At 50.4% G+C, this 13,813-nt stretch overlaps 1 protein-coding gene across 1 annotated transcript in view; it reads right to left on the bottom strand.

Moving 5' to 3' along the window:
• Positions 1-8,998: 8,998 nt before the first annotated feature.
• GTF2B (general transcription factor IIB) overlaps positions 8,999-13,813 on the bottom strand; it is a 28,785-nt gene continuing 23,970 nt past the window's right edge. The window contains exons 6-7 of the mRNA XM_083620730.1: positions 11,638-11,919; positions 8,999-9,459 (exon numbers count right to left, since the gene is read on the bottom strand). Of these exons, the coding sequence (XP_083476856.1) occupies positions 9,326-9,459; positions 11,638-11,919 (416 nt within the window). The 3' untranslated portion in view covers positions 8,999-9,325. The remainder of the gene's footprint in view (positions 9,460-11,637; positions 11,920-13,813) is intronic.

The raw sequence follows: 13,813 nt of genomic DNA, 5'->3' as shown, positions 1-13,813 counted from the left end.
GCTGCTTCGTTGTTAAGTATAAAAGCCTTTATTGAAGTTCAGTTTCACTTCCAGAGCCGCAGCGCGCAGCCCCACGTCTAAAGTGTCAGACCACTGATGCTCCGTCTGAGTCTCCTCCCCCTTGACACCAATTTAAGAGTCTAGCCTTGCTCCACCTTCTCCGCTGCTCCTTCCTCCTCTGGGTCCGCCTGCCCGCCGGGGTTCCGCCCTTTCTAGCCTCTTCTCCCGCTGATTCCCCTGAGCCTTCTCCCTCCCTCCGGCGGGCTTTAGGAGCTGGTTCCCCATCCGGGTCTCCTGCTGTTCCGCGCGCCTGCACATTTGAACTTGGCGCGCGCGCCCAGCCAGCAACTTTCCTCCTGACCGTTCCACTGCTGCTGTCACTGCTTCCCCCATCGGGGGGGCTAGCTGCAACTGACCTCCCCTCCGTTGGAGGCGTGGTCAGCCCTGACTCCCTCTCTGGAGGAGACACTGCTCCTGACACATGTGACTCCTCCCCCCCACTACGCTCTGGTGGGGAAACTGGTCCTGATCCTCCACTGCTGCTTTGGGGTTCCCCTCTGGCTCCTTGTTTCTGGTGCGTCCCCCCTGGGACCCCCCTTGCCCTGACCATCGGCGCCCCCTTCTGGGAATCTTCTGATTCGCTGGAGAAGCTCATGGAATCTCTCGGGCCACTGTCATACTCCCCTACGCTGCCCTCGGATTCTTCCCCTTCGCTCTCCCAATCCTCTCTCCCCAGTGCTCCTGCTCCTGATTCCCTGACATCCATCCCCCCCTCGAAGCCCCCCCTTCCCCCCTCCCCCTCTTCGGGTGTGGGTTCCGGGTGCTCCAGTCCAGTGGGTGTGAGTGCGGGATACCATTCTTCCCCCCTGGTGTGTAGCCGGTCCACTGGATCCGGCCCAACCGCAACGGGCTCGTCGACGTCGATTTCCTCTGCTTCCATCTCTCTGCTGATGTGCTCGAATCCAGGATCCTCCCCCAACACGTCCATGTCCTCCCCTCCCCCGGGTACCTCTGGTGAGACAGCTTGCAAAGGTCCCCGCAGCAGCTCCCTGCGCCACCCCACCTCCGGTTGAGTGTCCCACCAATAGGAGCGGTCTGTGGCAAACCCCGAGAGAGACCCCTCCGAGGAGCTAGTGTCTGGCGTCGTCTCTTCAGCTGATGAAAAACCCTGGAACGTACTGGCTGACAGTGTGGGCGTGAAGAGCCAGTCGTCGAAATACTCTGCCGGCATAGGTCTGTGTGGGAAGAGTGCATGGAACTCGTCTTTAAGATAGTGCTCCTCCACGGCATAGCACGGTACCCACCTGTTGGCACTGGCTGGGGTACCTTCCCTGGCGAGGAGGTATTCCACCCCCTCTTCCCCCCACCTCGAGTCCAAAATCTCCGTGACCTCGTTGAGTGGCGTCGCCCTCCGTGACCCCTCCCTCTTCGGAGATTCACTAAGTGTGTCTGGCGCGTTCCCTGTCGCCTGAAACCTGTGGGGTTCCCTGTAGGGTGTGAGCACTGACCTATGAAAGACTGGGTGCATTCTGGAGCCCTCCGGGAGTGTCAACCGGAAGGCCACTGGATTGATTTGCGCCGCGACCTGGTAAGGTCCCAGCTGCTTGTGCTTGAGCTTCCTCTTAGCTAGCGTCCTGGCCGGCACTGCCTGGGCTGCTAACCAGACCCAGTCCCCCACCTGGATGTCCTCCCCGACCCTCCTGTGCTTGTCTGCCTGCATTTTGTAGGCGTGTTTCGCCAGTTCCAATTGCCTGCGGAGTTGCTCGTGGACCTCCTGTAACTCTGCTGCTAAGTGCTCTGCTCCCCTTGGCTCCCCCTCCCCCTTCGTCTCTAACCCTGGGAAAGTTCTGGGATGCCGCCCATTATTGGCGAAGAACGGTGTCACTCCCGTAGACCCGTGCTTCGTGTTGTTGTAGGCAAACTCGGCCAGCGGTAGGTAGTCCACCCAGGTCGAGGGTTGTTGATTGGCGTAGCATCGCAGGTACTGCTGCATGATGGCGTTGACCCTCTCCGCTTGTCCGTTGATCTGCGGGTGTCGTGCCGACGCTAAGTTGATCTTGACGTTCAGGATGCCCAGCAGCTTCTGCCAGAAGCTCGAGACGAATTGGCGACCCCGGTCGGACAGGATGGACCGCGGCAAGCCGTGAGCTTTGAACACGTGGTCTATGAACAGCTTGGCGGTCTGTTCCGCTGTGGCCACCTTCGCGCACGGAATAAAGTGTGCCATCTTGGTGAACATGTCTACGACCACGAGCACCGCTGTTTTGCCTCGCGAGCTGGGCAGATCTGTGACAAAGTCCAGGGCCACTCTCTCCCACGGTTCGAGCGGCGTCTGTAGGGGTTCTAGTAGACCCGCTGGCTTCCTGTGTACTGGCTTGGCCCTTTGGCAGGTGTCACACCTGGAGACGTAATCCGCGACTTCTCCCCTCACCTTGGGCCACCAAAAGTCTCTGGTTACTAATTCCGCCGTTTTGTCCTTGCCGAAGTGCCCAGCGCTGGGCGCGTCGTGTAGCTGCTGCAAGACTTTCGCGCGGAGGTCGTCTCCGGGCACGTAGAGAGCCCCTTTGCGGATGAGCAGTCCGTCTCGTATCTGGAACTCGTCGTCCTTCGCTGTGCCTCTTCGCACCTCCTCCATCTTGGATTGTGCGAACGAATCCGTCTGCAGCGCTCGACGCACCGCGTCCAGGTCCACGGCAGCTGAAGCGCACGCCCACGCTTTCGGTGCGAAAATGTGCTTGGCCGCCACCGGCGCCGCTTCCTCGAGATACTGCGGCTTCCTGGATAGTGCATCCGCCATGACGTTGTTGTCTCCCGGGATGTATTCTATCCGGAAATCGAAATCCGCAAAGAACTCCGCCCAGCGGATGTGTCTCTGGTTCAGGAACCGCGCCGTGCGCCAGTACTCCAGGTTCTTATGGTCCGTGCGGACTTGCACTGTGTGTCTGGCTCCAACGAGGAAGTGCCGCCACGCCCTGAAAGCTGCCTGAATGGCCAGCAACTCCCTGTCCCAGATGGTGTAGTTCTGTTCCGCCTTGCTGAGTTTCCTGGAGTAGAATGCGCACGGCCTCCATTCCCCTTGCGGATCTTGCTGCAACAGGACGGCCCCCACTGCTCTGTCTGAGGCGTCCGTCTCAACCCTCATTGGTCTGCTGGGGTTTACATGTAGCAGCTGTTCTTCGGACGCGAAGAGACGCTTGAGTCTCCGAAAGGACTGCTCCGCCTGGTCCGTCCAGGTGAACTTCTTCTTCTTGGAGCTGAGGGTGTCCGTGATGGCCGCCGTCTCCTTCGCGAACCCTTTGATGAACTTGCGATAAAAGTTGGCGAAGCCGACGAACCTCTGGACCTCCTTCCGATTGCGCGGGCTCTTCCAGTCCAACACCGCGCGGACCTTGGCGCTGTCCATGGCGAGTCCCTTGTCGGACAGCTTGTAGCCCAGAAAATCCACCTCCGTCATGTCGAACTGGCACTTCTCTAATTTGGCGTAAAGTCTGTGCTCCCGTAGCCTCTGCAGGACCTCCTTGACGTCCCTCTCGTGAGCCTCCTGCGATTCCGAGAAGATCAGGATATCGTCCAGGAAGCAGACGCACTTCTTGTAGAGGAGTCCCGCTAACACGTGATGCATGAAAGCTTGGAAGGTATGGGAGCCATTTTGCAGACCAAAAGGCATTACGCGATATTCATAGGTGCCTAAAGGTGTAAACATGGCTGTCTTCCACTCATCGCCCTCCCGCATGCGTATAAGGTTGTACGCCCCTCGTAGATCCAACTTGGTGAAGATCCGTCCCTTCCTCACCGTCGCGAGCAGGTCGTCGATCTTGGGCATGGGGAATGCTGCGGGCTTTGTTTTGGAATTTATGGTCCTAAAATCAACTATGAGTCTCCGTTGGGGCGTGTCCTTCTTCTTCACGAAAAACACGGGACTGCCCCCCACTGCTTTAGATTCTTGGATGAACCCCCGCTTCAAGTTGTGATCTATGAACTCCCTGAGTTCTTGCAGTTCATCTTCAGACATGGAATACAGTTTCCCAGTCGGCAGCGTCGCTCCCGGCAGGAGGTCAATCTTGCAGTCGTAAGGCCTGTGGGGAGGCAGCTTATCCGCTTCCCTCTCGCAGAAGACCTCCAAAAACTCCTTGTACTTGTTGGGTACCGCTTGCACCATGCCTAGGTGTAGCTGCGGTTCATCCTCTTGCCCCTCCTCCTCCTGGCGGGTCTGGATGCAGTGTTCTGCGCAGTAGGAGGAACAGAAGGTCAACTGCCGCTGGTACCATGCCAATGCCGGGCTGTGCCTATCCAGCCAACTCATACCCAACACTATGGGCGTGTCCGACAGGTGGGTGACGTTGAAGCTGATGACTTCGCGGTGGTTTCCAATTTGCATCACCATCGGTGGTGTTTGCTGTACCACCTCTCCTCCCAGTAGCTTCCTGCCATCGACCGTGACGACGTTTAGGGGCATCGTGGCTGGCATGAGTGCTATGCGATGTTGCTTGATAAAGTCCACTCCAATAAAGTCTGCGTTGCTCCCAGAGTCAATGGTTATTGGTACTTGCATGGTGTGCCCATTGGGCAACTGGAGCGATGCGGTGAGTTGCACCACTGGTTTGGGTGGGAGGGGGTCTGTGGGCTGTAAAATCTCTGGGGACTGCTTCACTGACTTGCCTGGTTGGGCCCCAGTGGCTCTGTTTCCAACCAGGCTTCTTCTTCCCCCTGCAGCTGTTTCAGCTGCTCACCTGTTCCCTTTACTGTTGCTGAGGCTGCAGTGTGCTTCTGGAGCCTCTGGGGACACTCTTTGGCCATGTGCTGTGCACTGTCGCAGATGTAACACTTCCTGGTCCCTCTAGGAGCCTTCCCCTTGACTGCTCCCGGTGTTTGGGCTCTGCTGGCAGTCTGAGCCCTTGCACCACCAATCTCCATCGGCTCTTCTCCCCTTCCCAAAGGAGGCATGGACAGCGCCCGCCCCGCCTCTCTGGGAAAGAAAGGGGTTGTCCTGGCTGGGGTGCTTCCCTTACGTCCTTCCAGGCGCACACCAATTGCCAACGCTCTTTGGGCAACTTCTTGGGTATTTTGGGGTCTTTCTCCTCTTGCCAGTTCATCTTTCACCTCTCCACTTAGCCCCTCCCAGAACAGGTCTCTGACAGCAATGGAGTCCTTCTCCCAGCCCAGCACGTTCAGTAAGGCAAAAAAGCGCGAGTGATACTGCCTCACCGTCGCTTTCCCTTGCTGTAGTCCATGCATTTCCCTCCGAGCAATATCTACATCTACCGTAGATTTAAAGCAAGCGTCCATAGCTTTGATAAATGCATCGGAATCTTTGAGGGCAGGGTCTTTTTCGCGCCACAAATTCCGCAGCCACGCTTTTGCTTCCCCATGCAAATGAGTGATTATGAAGCCCACCTTCTCTTCCTCATCTCTAAAGTCTTTCCGAAGCAAATTGAGCGCGTAAACCACGTCAGCTCTGAAGTTAGGGTATTGCTGCAGGTTCCCATCAAAGTGCGCCACCAGGCTGCCCCCCCTCTTCCCGAGGCCAACTCCCTCCGGTTTGGGTCCTGGCAGCCCCTCTTTCCCCCAACGGTCCCACCTGGCTTGCAGATCCCGGCAGAGCGCTACTGCTTCTTCTTCTCTTTTCCTGGATGCTGCTACTTCCGCGTAAAGCGTCGTGACTGCTTCTTGCAGTTCTTTCACCTGGCTCTCTGTAGTCATCTTTGCCTATCTTCGTGAGCTCGCAAAACACCAAGTCTTGCCCCTCGCTGCACCAACTCACGCTGCGAGGTTTTTATAGGGGACGGAGCATACTGTCAGGGCTACCCTAGGTCCCAGCTCACAAAGGACCAACGCTGCTTCGTTGTTAAGTATAAAAGCCTTTATTGAAGTTCAGTTTCACTTCCAGAGCCGCAGCGCGCAGCCCCACGTCTAAAGTGTCAGACCACTGATGCTCCGTCTGAGTCTCCTCCCCCTTGACACCAATTTAAGAGTCTAGCCTTGCTCCACCTTCTCCGCTGCTCCTTCCTCCTCTGGGTCCGCCTGCCCGCCGGGGTTCCGCCCTTTCTAGCCTCTTCTCCCGCTGATTCCCCTGAGCCTTCTCCCTCCCTCCGGCGGGCTTTAGGAGCTGGTTCCCCATCCGGGTCTCCTGCTGTTCCGCGCGCCTGCACATTTGAACTTGGCGCGCGCGCCCAGCCAGCAACTTTCCTCCTGACCGTTCCACTGCTGCTGTCACTGCTTCCCCCATCGGGGGGGCTAGCTGCAACTGACCTCCCCTCCGTTGGAGGCGTGGTCAGCCCTGACTCCCTCTCTGGAGGAGACACTGCTCCTGACACATGTGACTCCTCCCCCCCACTACGCTCTGGTGGGGAAACTGGTCCTGATCCTCCACTGCTGCTTTGGGGTTCCCCTCTGGCTCCTTGTTTCTGGTGCGTCCCCCCTGGGACCCCCCTTGCCCTGACCATCGGCGCCCCCTTCTGGGAATCTTCTGATTCGCTGGAGAAGCTCATGGAATCTCTCGGGCCACTGTCATACTCCCCTACGCTGCCCTCGGATTCTTCCCCTTCGCTCTCCCAATCCTCTCTCCCCAGTGCTCCTGCTCCTGATTCCCTGACAGCATGTATTCATGGACTGCTGCAAGGCAACCCCTTTAAATACGTTGCAGCTATTATGCACCAACGTGCCCCGATCCCAAAATCTCCCTTATCCCTCAATGTGAAAAGCAAGGGGCTCTACAGGAGTTCTTATGGACCTCAACTGATCAGTCATGTCCAAGAGAGACTGCTATTCATGGTGGCAGGAAAAGGAGTAACAGTTTTTTCTGTATCTGTAAGAATCGACAGTCAGTTCAAAGTACAGCACCTTAGAGCCTGCAAGGCAGGCATAGGCAAACTCGGCCCTCCAGATGTTTTGGGACTACAACTCCCATCATCCCTAGCTAACAGGACCAGTGGTCAGAGATGATGGGAGTTGTAGTCCCAAAGCATCTGGAGGGCCGAGTTTGCCTATGCCTGCTACAAGGCAAATACTATTCTAGTGCTCAAGCAGGATATAACCGATACAGTGGTATCTCGGGTTAAGTACTTAGTTTGTTCCGGAGGTCTGTTCTTAACCTGAAGCACCACTTTAGCTAATGGGGCCTCCTGCTGCTGCTCACTGCCGGAGCATGATTTCTGTTCTCATCCTGAAGCAAAGTTCTTAACCCGGGGTACTATTTCTGGGTTAGTGGAGTCTGTAACCTGAAGCGTATGTAACCCGAGGTACCACTGTATTTTAGATGGGCTTCCTGGAAGATTTCACCTATGAAAAACACATGCTATCCAAGAGAACGTAATGGCAGTGGACTTGGGAATATCTTTCTGACAGATGTTGTGATGGAGCCGATTGTATTAACATTTCTCACGGAGCAGATAGAATCTAAGACACTGGTTGTTGTGGATTGAATTTCCCTGCCCATTCCACAGCAGAGGCAGGAAAAGCTATGTGATGTCCCTAAGATGACAGTCAAGACTTCAGCCTTACCGCACTCAACATCAGAACCTGGTTCTAAGAATCCTGTTAAGGCTGCACACCAAGATTAAGATTTGAGATGTTTGTTTTGTTTTTTCAATGTACAGAGGCAAGGCTTGATGTTGAGCTGATCCAAGATCTACATAAACTTGTACTTATCATTGGCTCCTCCCCTCATACTATTATGGCTTAAGAATGCTGCTGGAGCAGCGAGGGAACAAAAATAGCCCTGACCTAGCAGCCTGCAAAATCAGACTGATGGTTTCAAGGGACAAAAAGGCCCTATTTTTAATTTGCTTCAGTCTATGTTTAGGCCTGGAAAGGGCAGAACTGCTAAAAGTTCTGTTCCTCATCGCCTTGAGTGGTCGGTTCTCATTTACTCATAACCAGGTTAACTTGAAACTTTTAAGTCTTCACTGCTTACCTATTTACAAGCATGGGTGGGGAACCCGTGGCCTCCAGATGTTGTACTACAATTTCCATAATCCCTGACTCTTGGCTGGAGGTGAGCCACAGCTGTGAGAATTTCCCCCACAACACCCTGTAATTCATACAGTAATCCTGCAACTTACACAGGGATTATGTTCTGGGGAATCCACCACACCTAACGTCAAAATAGTGTATAGTCAAAACCCATTGGGTTCAAGGGCAGGTGGGATTGCCAAAATAATGTTTCCCAGAACCCCACCCACTTTATGCCCCTTTAAATTTTCCCCCATAAATCTGAATGCACGTAAGTCAAATACCCACTGTATGCAGTGCCAATGCACACCCATATTTAACATATTTTACCATGCTTCTTAGCTGATTACATTGTGCCCTACCTTGGTAATACTAATTGAAAAAAGGCTTGAATTAAGTCATTCCTTGATTATGTTTTACATGCATTACAAGATCGATACCATTGCATCTACAGATGACAGGATAGGAGTAGTAGCCTCGTGTGGCCAGACTGCCCTTTCTATATTCTGTAATAGTGCATTAGTATGCCTGGAAATTTAGGCCACAGCCAAGGAAACAAGGAGGGTGAATCAATTTGGATTCAGCTAGCTGTTCCCTAGTTTCCAGACTGGCAAGGGTCCCTTTTGAAGTGGCTTGTTGGTAGGGTTACTGGGCTAGTCATGTTTTAAGTACTAGAGTTCAATTAGTTATTAACAGGACAACATACCTGGGAACAAGGATGGCAGAGTCTCCTGTTCTCATACAAGACCAGTCTTCAGAAATCTTCCTCCTATCAGAGACTAAACAGCATCCAGACCACCACAAACAGGAGCAGCAGAAATCAAATCGGGTGAGTCATAGCTCAAATGCTTGCAGAAATGTTACATATCACATGTTCACTCGGGATTGAAACTGCCCACAATATACCTGACATTTAACCAAAATAATAGTTCTTGGGCAACAATATAAAAATGCTTGAATAGGAACTGAAGAATTTCAAAAGATGATGTATGCTCCAAGTTGATGTTTATTTAAGACAGACACACACAGTGAAACTTGCAGAACAGTATAGGTTTTTGGAAAACAGTTTATTCAGGAATTAGAATCTGAAATATTTTCCAAAAAAACAACAACCAAGATCTCTATGAAAGAAATCTAAGTACATACAATAGGAAATTGATGGCTGTTAAATAATTACTTTCACTAATATATACATAAAAAATGCCACAAAATTATTTTGTTTACACCTGGAATGTGTGCTCTGACTCCTCAGTTAGGCTTTTTCACATAGTTTTACCAGTTCCGCAACTTGAAGGCTCAACAGTACCGTTTTTATACATATCGCTTTTAAGTCGAAATCAAAACCTCTGTGGGCTACAGACGTACCCTTGGAAATTCACAGCTGTGGCAGTTTGTCCACTGGGGTATCAAATTTGAAATCAGCTGGGAAAAGATCAGGAGCCCGTGGATAAATCAACCTATATGACTGTCTGATTGTAACATCAGCTACTCCGGCAATGTCTCCAATTTCTGAAATGAAACCCAAGGCAGACAAGTTAAACTGACAAGTAGAGTTACAAGGCTGGAGCGTTTCCAAAAAAACAACCTGTAGTTTCTCCAATTCTTCCTGGTGCTCAGCTTCAGGCAGTGTAAAAGAAACAAACAACCTTTAAAAGGCTGCTTTCAGTAAAAATCTCAAAGCTTCTCAGGAGCAATGTAGTACTACAATAGAAAGATGCAAGAATATGATTTTTGTTGGGGCAGCTCACACTGCACTTGCACTTGGATATGGTCATTTATTACCAATCAGACCTTGCTCCAATTCAAAGTGCAAGTGTTCATCTCTTAAGGCCTTAAATCAGGGGTGGGTAACCAGATGTCACTGGAGCTTAATGCCCAATTCTGCATCAGGCTGGCTGGGCTGAATAGTGTTTGGAGTCTTTACACTATCCAAAGGGACACAGATCCTCCATTCCTATCTTAAGCCGCATCCTGAATACCTGAAGATGCACCTTCCATCCCCCATGACCATCTCATTGGACTGGACTTCATTAAATGGGATTTTACTCCAGGTGCTATTGCCTTCAGTGGTGTGTGTGTGTGTGTGTGTGTGTGTGTGTGTGTGAACAACTTGCTTTCAATAAAGAGGTTCATGTAGCAATTTAGGTTAGCAAAGCAAAACATCCCTGGCTTTGTCTGGTTGACTGAACCTGCTGTTCTGTTTGTATTAGATAAAGGACCCCTGGACAGTTAAGTCCAGTCAAAGGCGACTATGGAGTGTGGCGCTCATCTCGCTTTTCAGGCCGAGGGAGCTTTCCGGGTCATGTGGCCAGCATGACTAAACTGCTTCTGGTGCAACGGAACACCATGACGGAAACCAGAGCGCACAGAAATGCTGTTTACCTCCCTGCCACAGCGGTACCTATTTATCTACTTGCACTGGTGTGCTATCAAACTGCTAGGTTTTCAGAAGCTGGGACAGAGCAATAGGAGTTCACTGTCACTCTGATTTGAACCGCCGACCTTCCAATCGGCAAGTCCAAGAGGCTCAGTGGTTTAGACCACGGCACCCCCCACGCCCCCCTCTGTTTGTACTACCTGAAGCCTGTCATCAACTGTTTTTTATTTTTTTTAGCACTTCGATTACTGATAGCTGTTTCAAAAGCCCTTGACTGATTGCCAAGGCATGAATTCAGCTCTTACAGTTTTTCATGCCCAGATGAGAGGAACCTTTACTCCCACGATCTGCAGAGAGCTTTGGCTTTCCATGTGGTTAGAACTGGATCAGTCCACATAGGAGCATTTCCATCCTTTCCCCATTTAAGGGATGTACCAATGGCAACCTTGCTAGACAGAACTGAACATCTTACTAAAAGAGGCAATGCCAGACTTTAGAGAGGATTACATTTAATTTAGACCACTTAATAAGGTATGTTCCTAACGCCGCATGACAACACACATGTTCTGAATATGTGGGGGGTTTTTTGGGGGGGACACTTGTTGAGAGTTTTAATTTTGTTTTAAATTTACTGGTTGTTTTGTGTTTTTTATTATTTTATGTGTAAATTGCCTTGAGACCATGGTTCAGAAGGAAATGAATTATTATTATTAATTTGTATACCACCCTACACCTGCAGGTCTCAGGGCGGTTACAACACAAAATCACAATATAAAAACACAAAATACCTAATAAAAATGAAAACAACCCAACAATCCACACACACCCCATTGGATGCCATTCAGCCAAAGTCCTGGTTAAAGAGGAACATTTTTGCCTGATGCCTAAAGCTGTATAATGCAGGTGCCAGCATAATAATAATTAAAAGCTCACTAAGTGTGCCTAGCTATTTATTACATTTGTATCCTGCCTTTCTTCCAGAGGTCTCAAGACAACACAGATCTGCCCCGCTATCCTGTAAGGTAGATTAGGCCAAGAGATATTTGAGTATCTCAGCCCAGCATTACCCAGCAAGCTAGGTAGAGATTTGAACCTGGCTCTCTCCAGTGCTCATTCAACACTAACCAGACTGGCTCCTTAGCCTGGCAATTACTCACATGGCTTATTACTGAGCTACTTATACATCCCAAATCATGGCAAAAGGAGGATCCTTATAGTGCTTTCTGCATCAGTGATTACTCTTTCTCTTTCTGAACAAATGACTTAACAGAGCTAAAATTTAACAGGGGAGGGGGAAATGGAAATGTTACCTTTCTGGGTTCTCTTCTCTGCGGAGGCTTGTGAAGCCATATAAATAGCTGCAGCTGCAACCGAGATGGGACTCCTCCCAGGAACCAAGTCTAATTCCACAGCTTTACGGGCAATGTGTGTTGCTGCCATCTGGACTTGCTTAGGAAGACCCAGGTTTGAACAAAATCTGGACATGAAATCTCCAGTTGTGATCAAATCCACACTCGTTTCCAAAGCTTTCAAGATGAGCTTAAAACACCGGCCTATTTCTTTTTTGGAAATTCTGGAGACAGCACATATTTCTGAAACACAAAAACCACCCACAACATTAATGCTGAAACAGGATTGCAATAAGTTAAGGATAATAATGCTCTCAGTCCCTTCTCCCTGCTACCAATTAAAGCTTAACCCTCCGTTTAAGTCTTTGCAGCACAAATATGTAACTAAGTCTATGTAGTCAACAAAACTGGCACCCACTTTTAAGAGAAACATTCCATTCAAAGTCACCAAGGAATTGCACTGAGGAGTGAGCATCAGTTCAAGAGCTATTGTTGGGTCTCAGAAGCACAGCACAGGTTTTAATTTAATAGAATGATTTCGTTAGGACTCAGGCACAATATGTGGGGAATGCAGAAATTAGCAGCATTTTAAGAACAAGCCACAGTCCTTGGCCTTGGGGAGGGGGAGCAAGAGAAAAGAGCAATGTTTACCAATAGTTTTCCAATGCAGGGAATAACTGCAGGTTCTGAGCAGCATGGAAATAAAACTCTTCCAGTCCCTTCACACTAAGTGTTAGCTAGTATTTCTCTTCCCACAAAAGGAAAAACCCACAAAACAAGTTTCACTGGAATAGTATGCACATTAAAGTCAATTTGCTTTGCTGCATGTGTTTAATTATTTAAATTACATCATTAACGTATATTAGGATGCAATGCTAATCATATTCTCCACGATCCTAAACCTGCTTGCCTTTCTCACTTTAAAATTTGTGGGCCAGTTTGATCTCGGGTGGAAATTATGGGAACCGTGCATCAACATTCTGCAGGGAAGATGGAAATGACTTGGTGAGGCAGTCCTGTAAAGACATGGACACAGGCCAAGCGCTGTCCAACATAGAGCTATTCAAAAAATGATAATAATCAAATCAAGCAAAGAGGTGTATGATAACTATAGGCTCCCATGAAGCACAGATGTTATACTCAGTGACTCAATGCTACCATACAATCAGCCATACGGCTGCATGGCTCTTAGACGGCAGTTTCTATGTAACTCCTCCCTTTGGACTGGGCTCAGGGAAAAGAGGGTTGCCCGACTGCCCCCTTCCCAAACAGTTTGCAGGTAATTTGCACAAGTGATTACCGTATTTTTCCCTCTATAACACGCAGATTTTTTCTCCTAAAAAGGAAGGGGAAATGTCTGTGCGTGTTATTGAGCGAATGTGTGGTCCCTGGAGCCAAATGGCAAAAAAAATCAGGCAAAAATCAAATCGCGCGTCTCGGAGAAGGGAAACCTGAAAAGAGGAAGTGGCTGCTTTCCTGCATTCTGCCTCAGGGTCTTACTGCCCACCCTCCTCTGTTTCCTTGCTGTGTTTGCTCAAACGGAACAAAGAGCAGGGAAAGCCCCTCCCCTCCAGGCAAGCAGAGTGTCGTCTCTAGAGAGAGAGAGAGAGAGCGCGAGCTGGCTGGCTTGGGTGGGTAGGTGAGGGAAAACTTTTGCCTTCCTTTCCTCCCTCCCGTTATACCCCTCTCCTGCATTCTTAGCCAGCTGCTTCTCTGCACACCCCTCTCGTGCTCCTTGTCCATTCTGTATTTTTCCTTCCTTCCCCACTTAAAATGTGGTTAAAAAGCATGGATCCACATGGATCCTCAGGATCTTTGCATTGGGTCACCCCAAATTCACCATCAGATCACATAGCATGTCCATGGCTACAGCCTGCCCCCCAAAAATCACACACGCACTGTTGCCTGGGGCTGCAATGGTGCAAAAATGTGGTTAAAAAGCATGGATCCACATGATCTTTGCATTGGGTCACCCCAAATTCACCATCAGATCACATAGCATGTCCATGGCTACAGCCTGCCCCCCCCCAAATCACGCACCCACTGTTGCCTGGGGCTGCAATGGTGCAAAAACGTGGTTACAAAACATGGATCCTCAGGATCTTTGCATTGGGTCACCCCAAATTCACCATCAGAG

This window comes from Podarcis filfolensis (assembly GCF_964270895.1).
Source record: "Podarcis filfolensis genome assembly, chromosome: 6".
NCBI classification, from domain to species: domain Eukaryota; kingdom Metazoa; phylum Chordata; class Lepidosauria; order Squamata; family Lacertidae; genus Podarcis; species Podarcis filfolensis.
The sequence above is the reverse complement of the archived record's forward strand: the minus strand, read 5'-3'. Positions and strand labels throughout refer to the sequence as shown.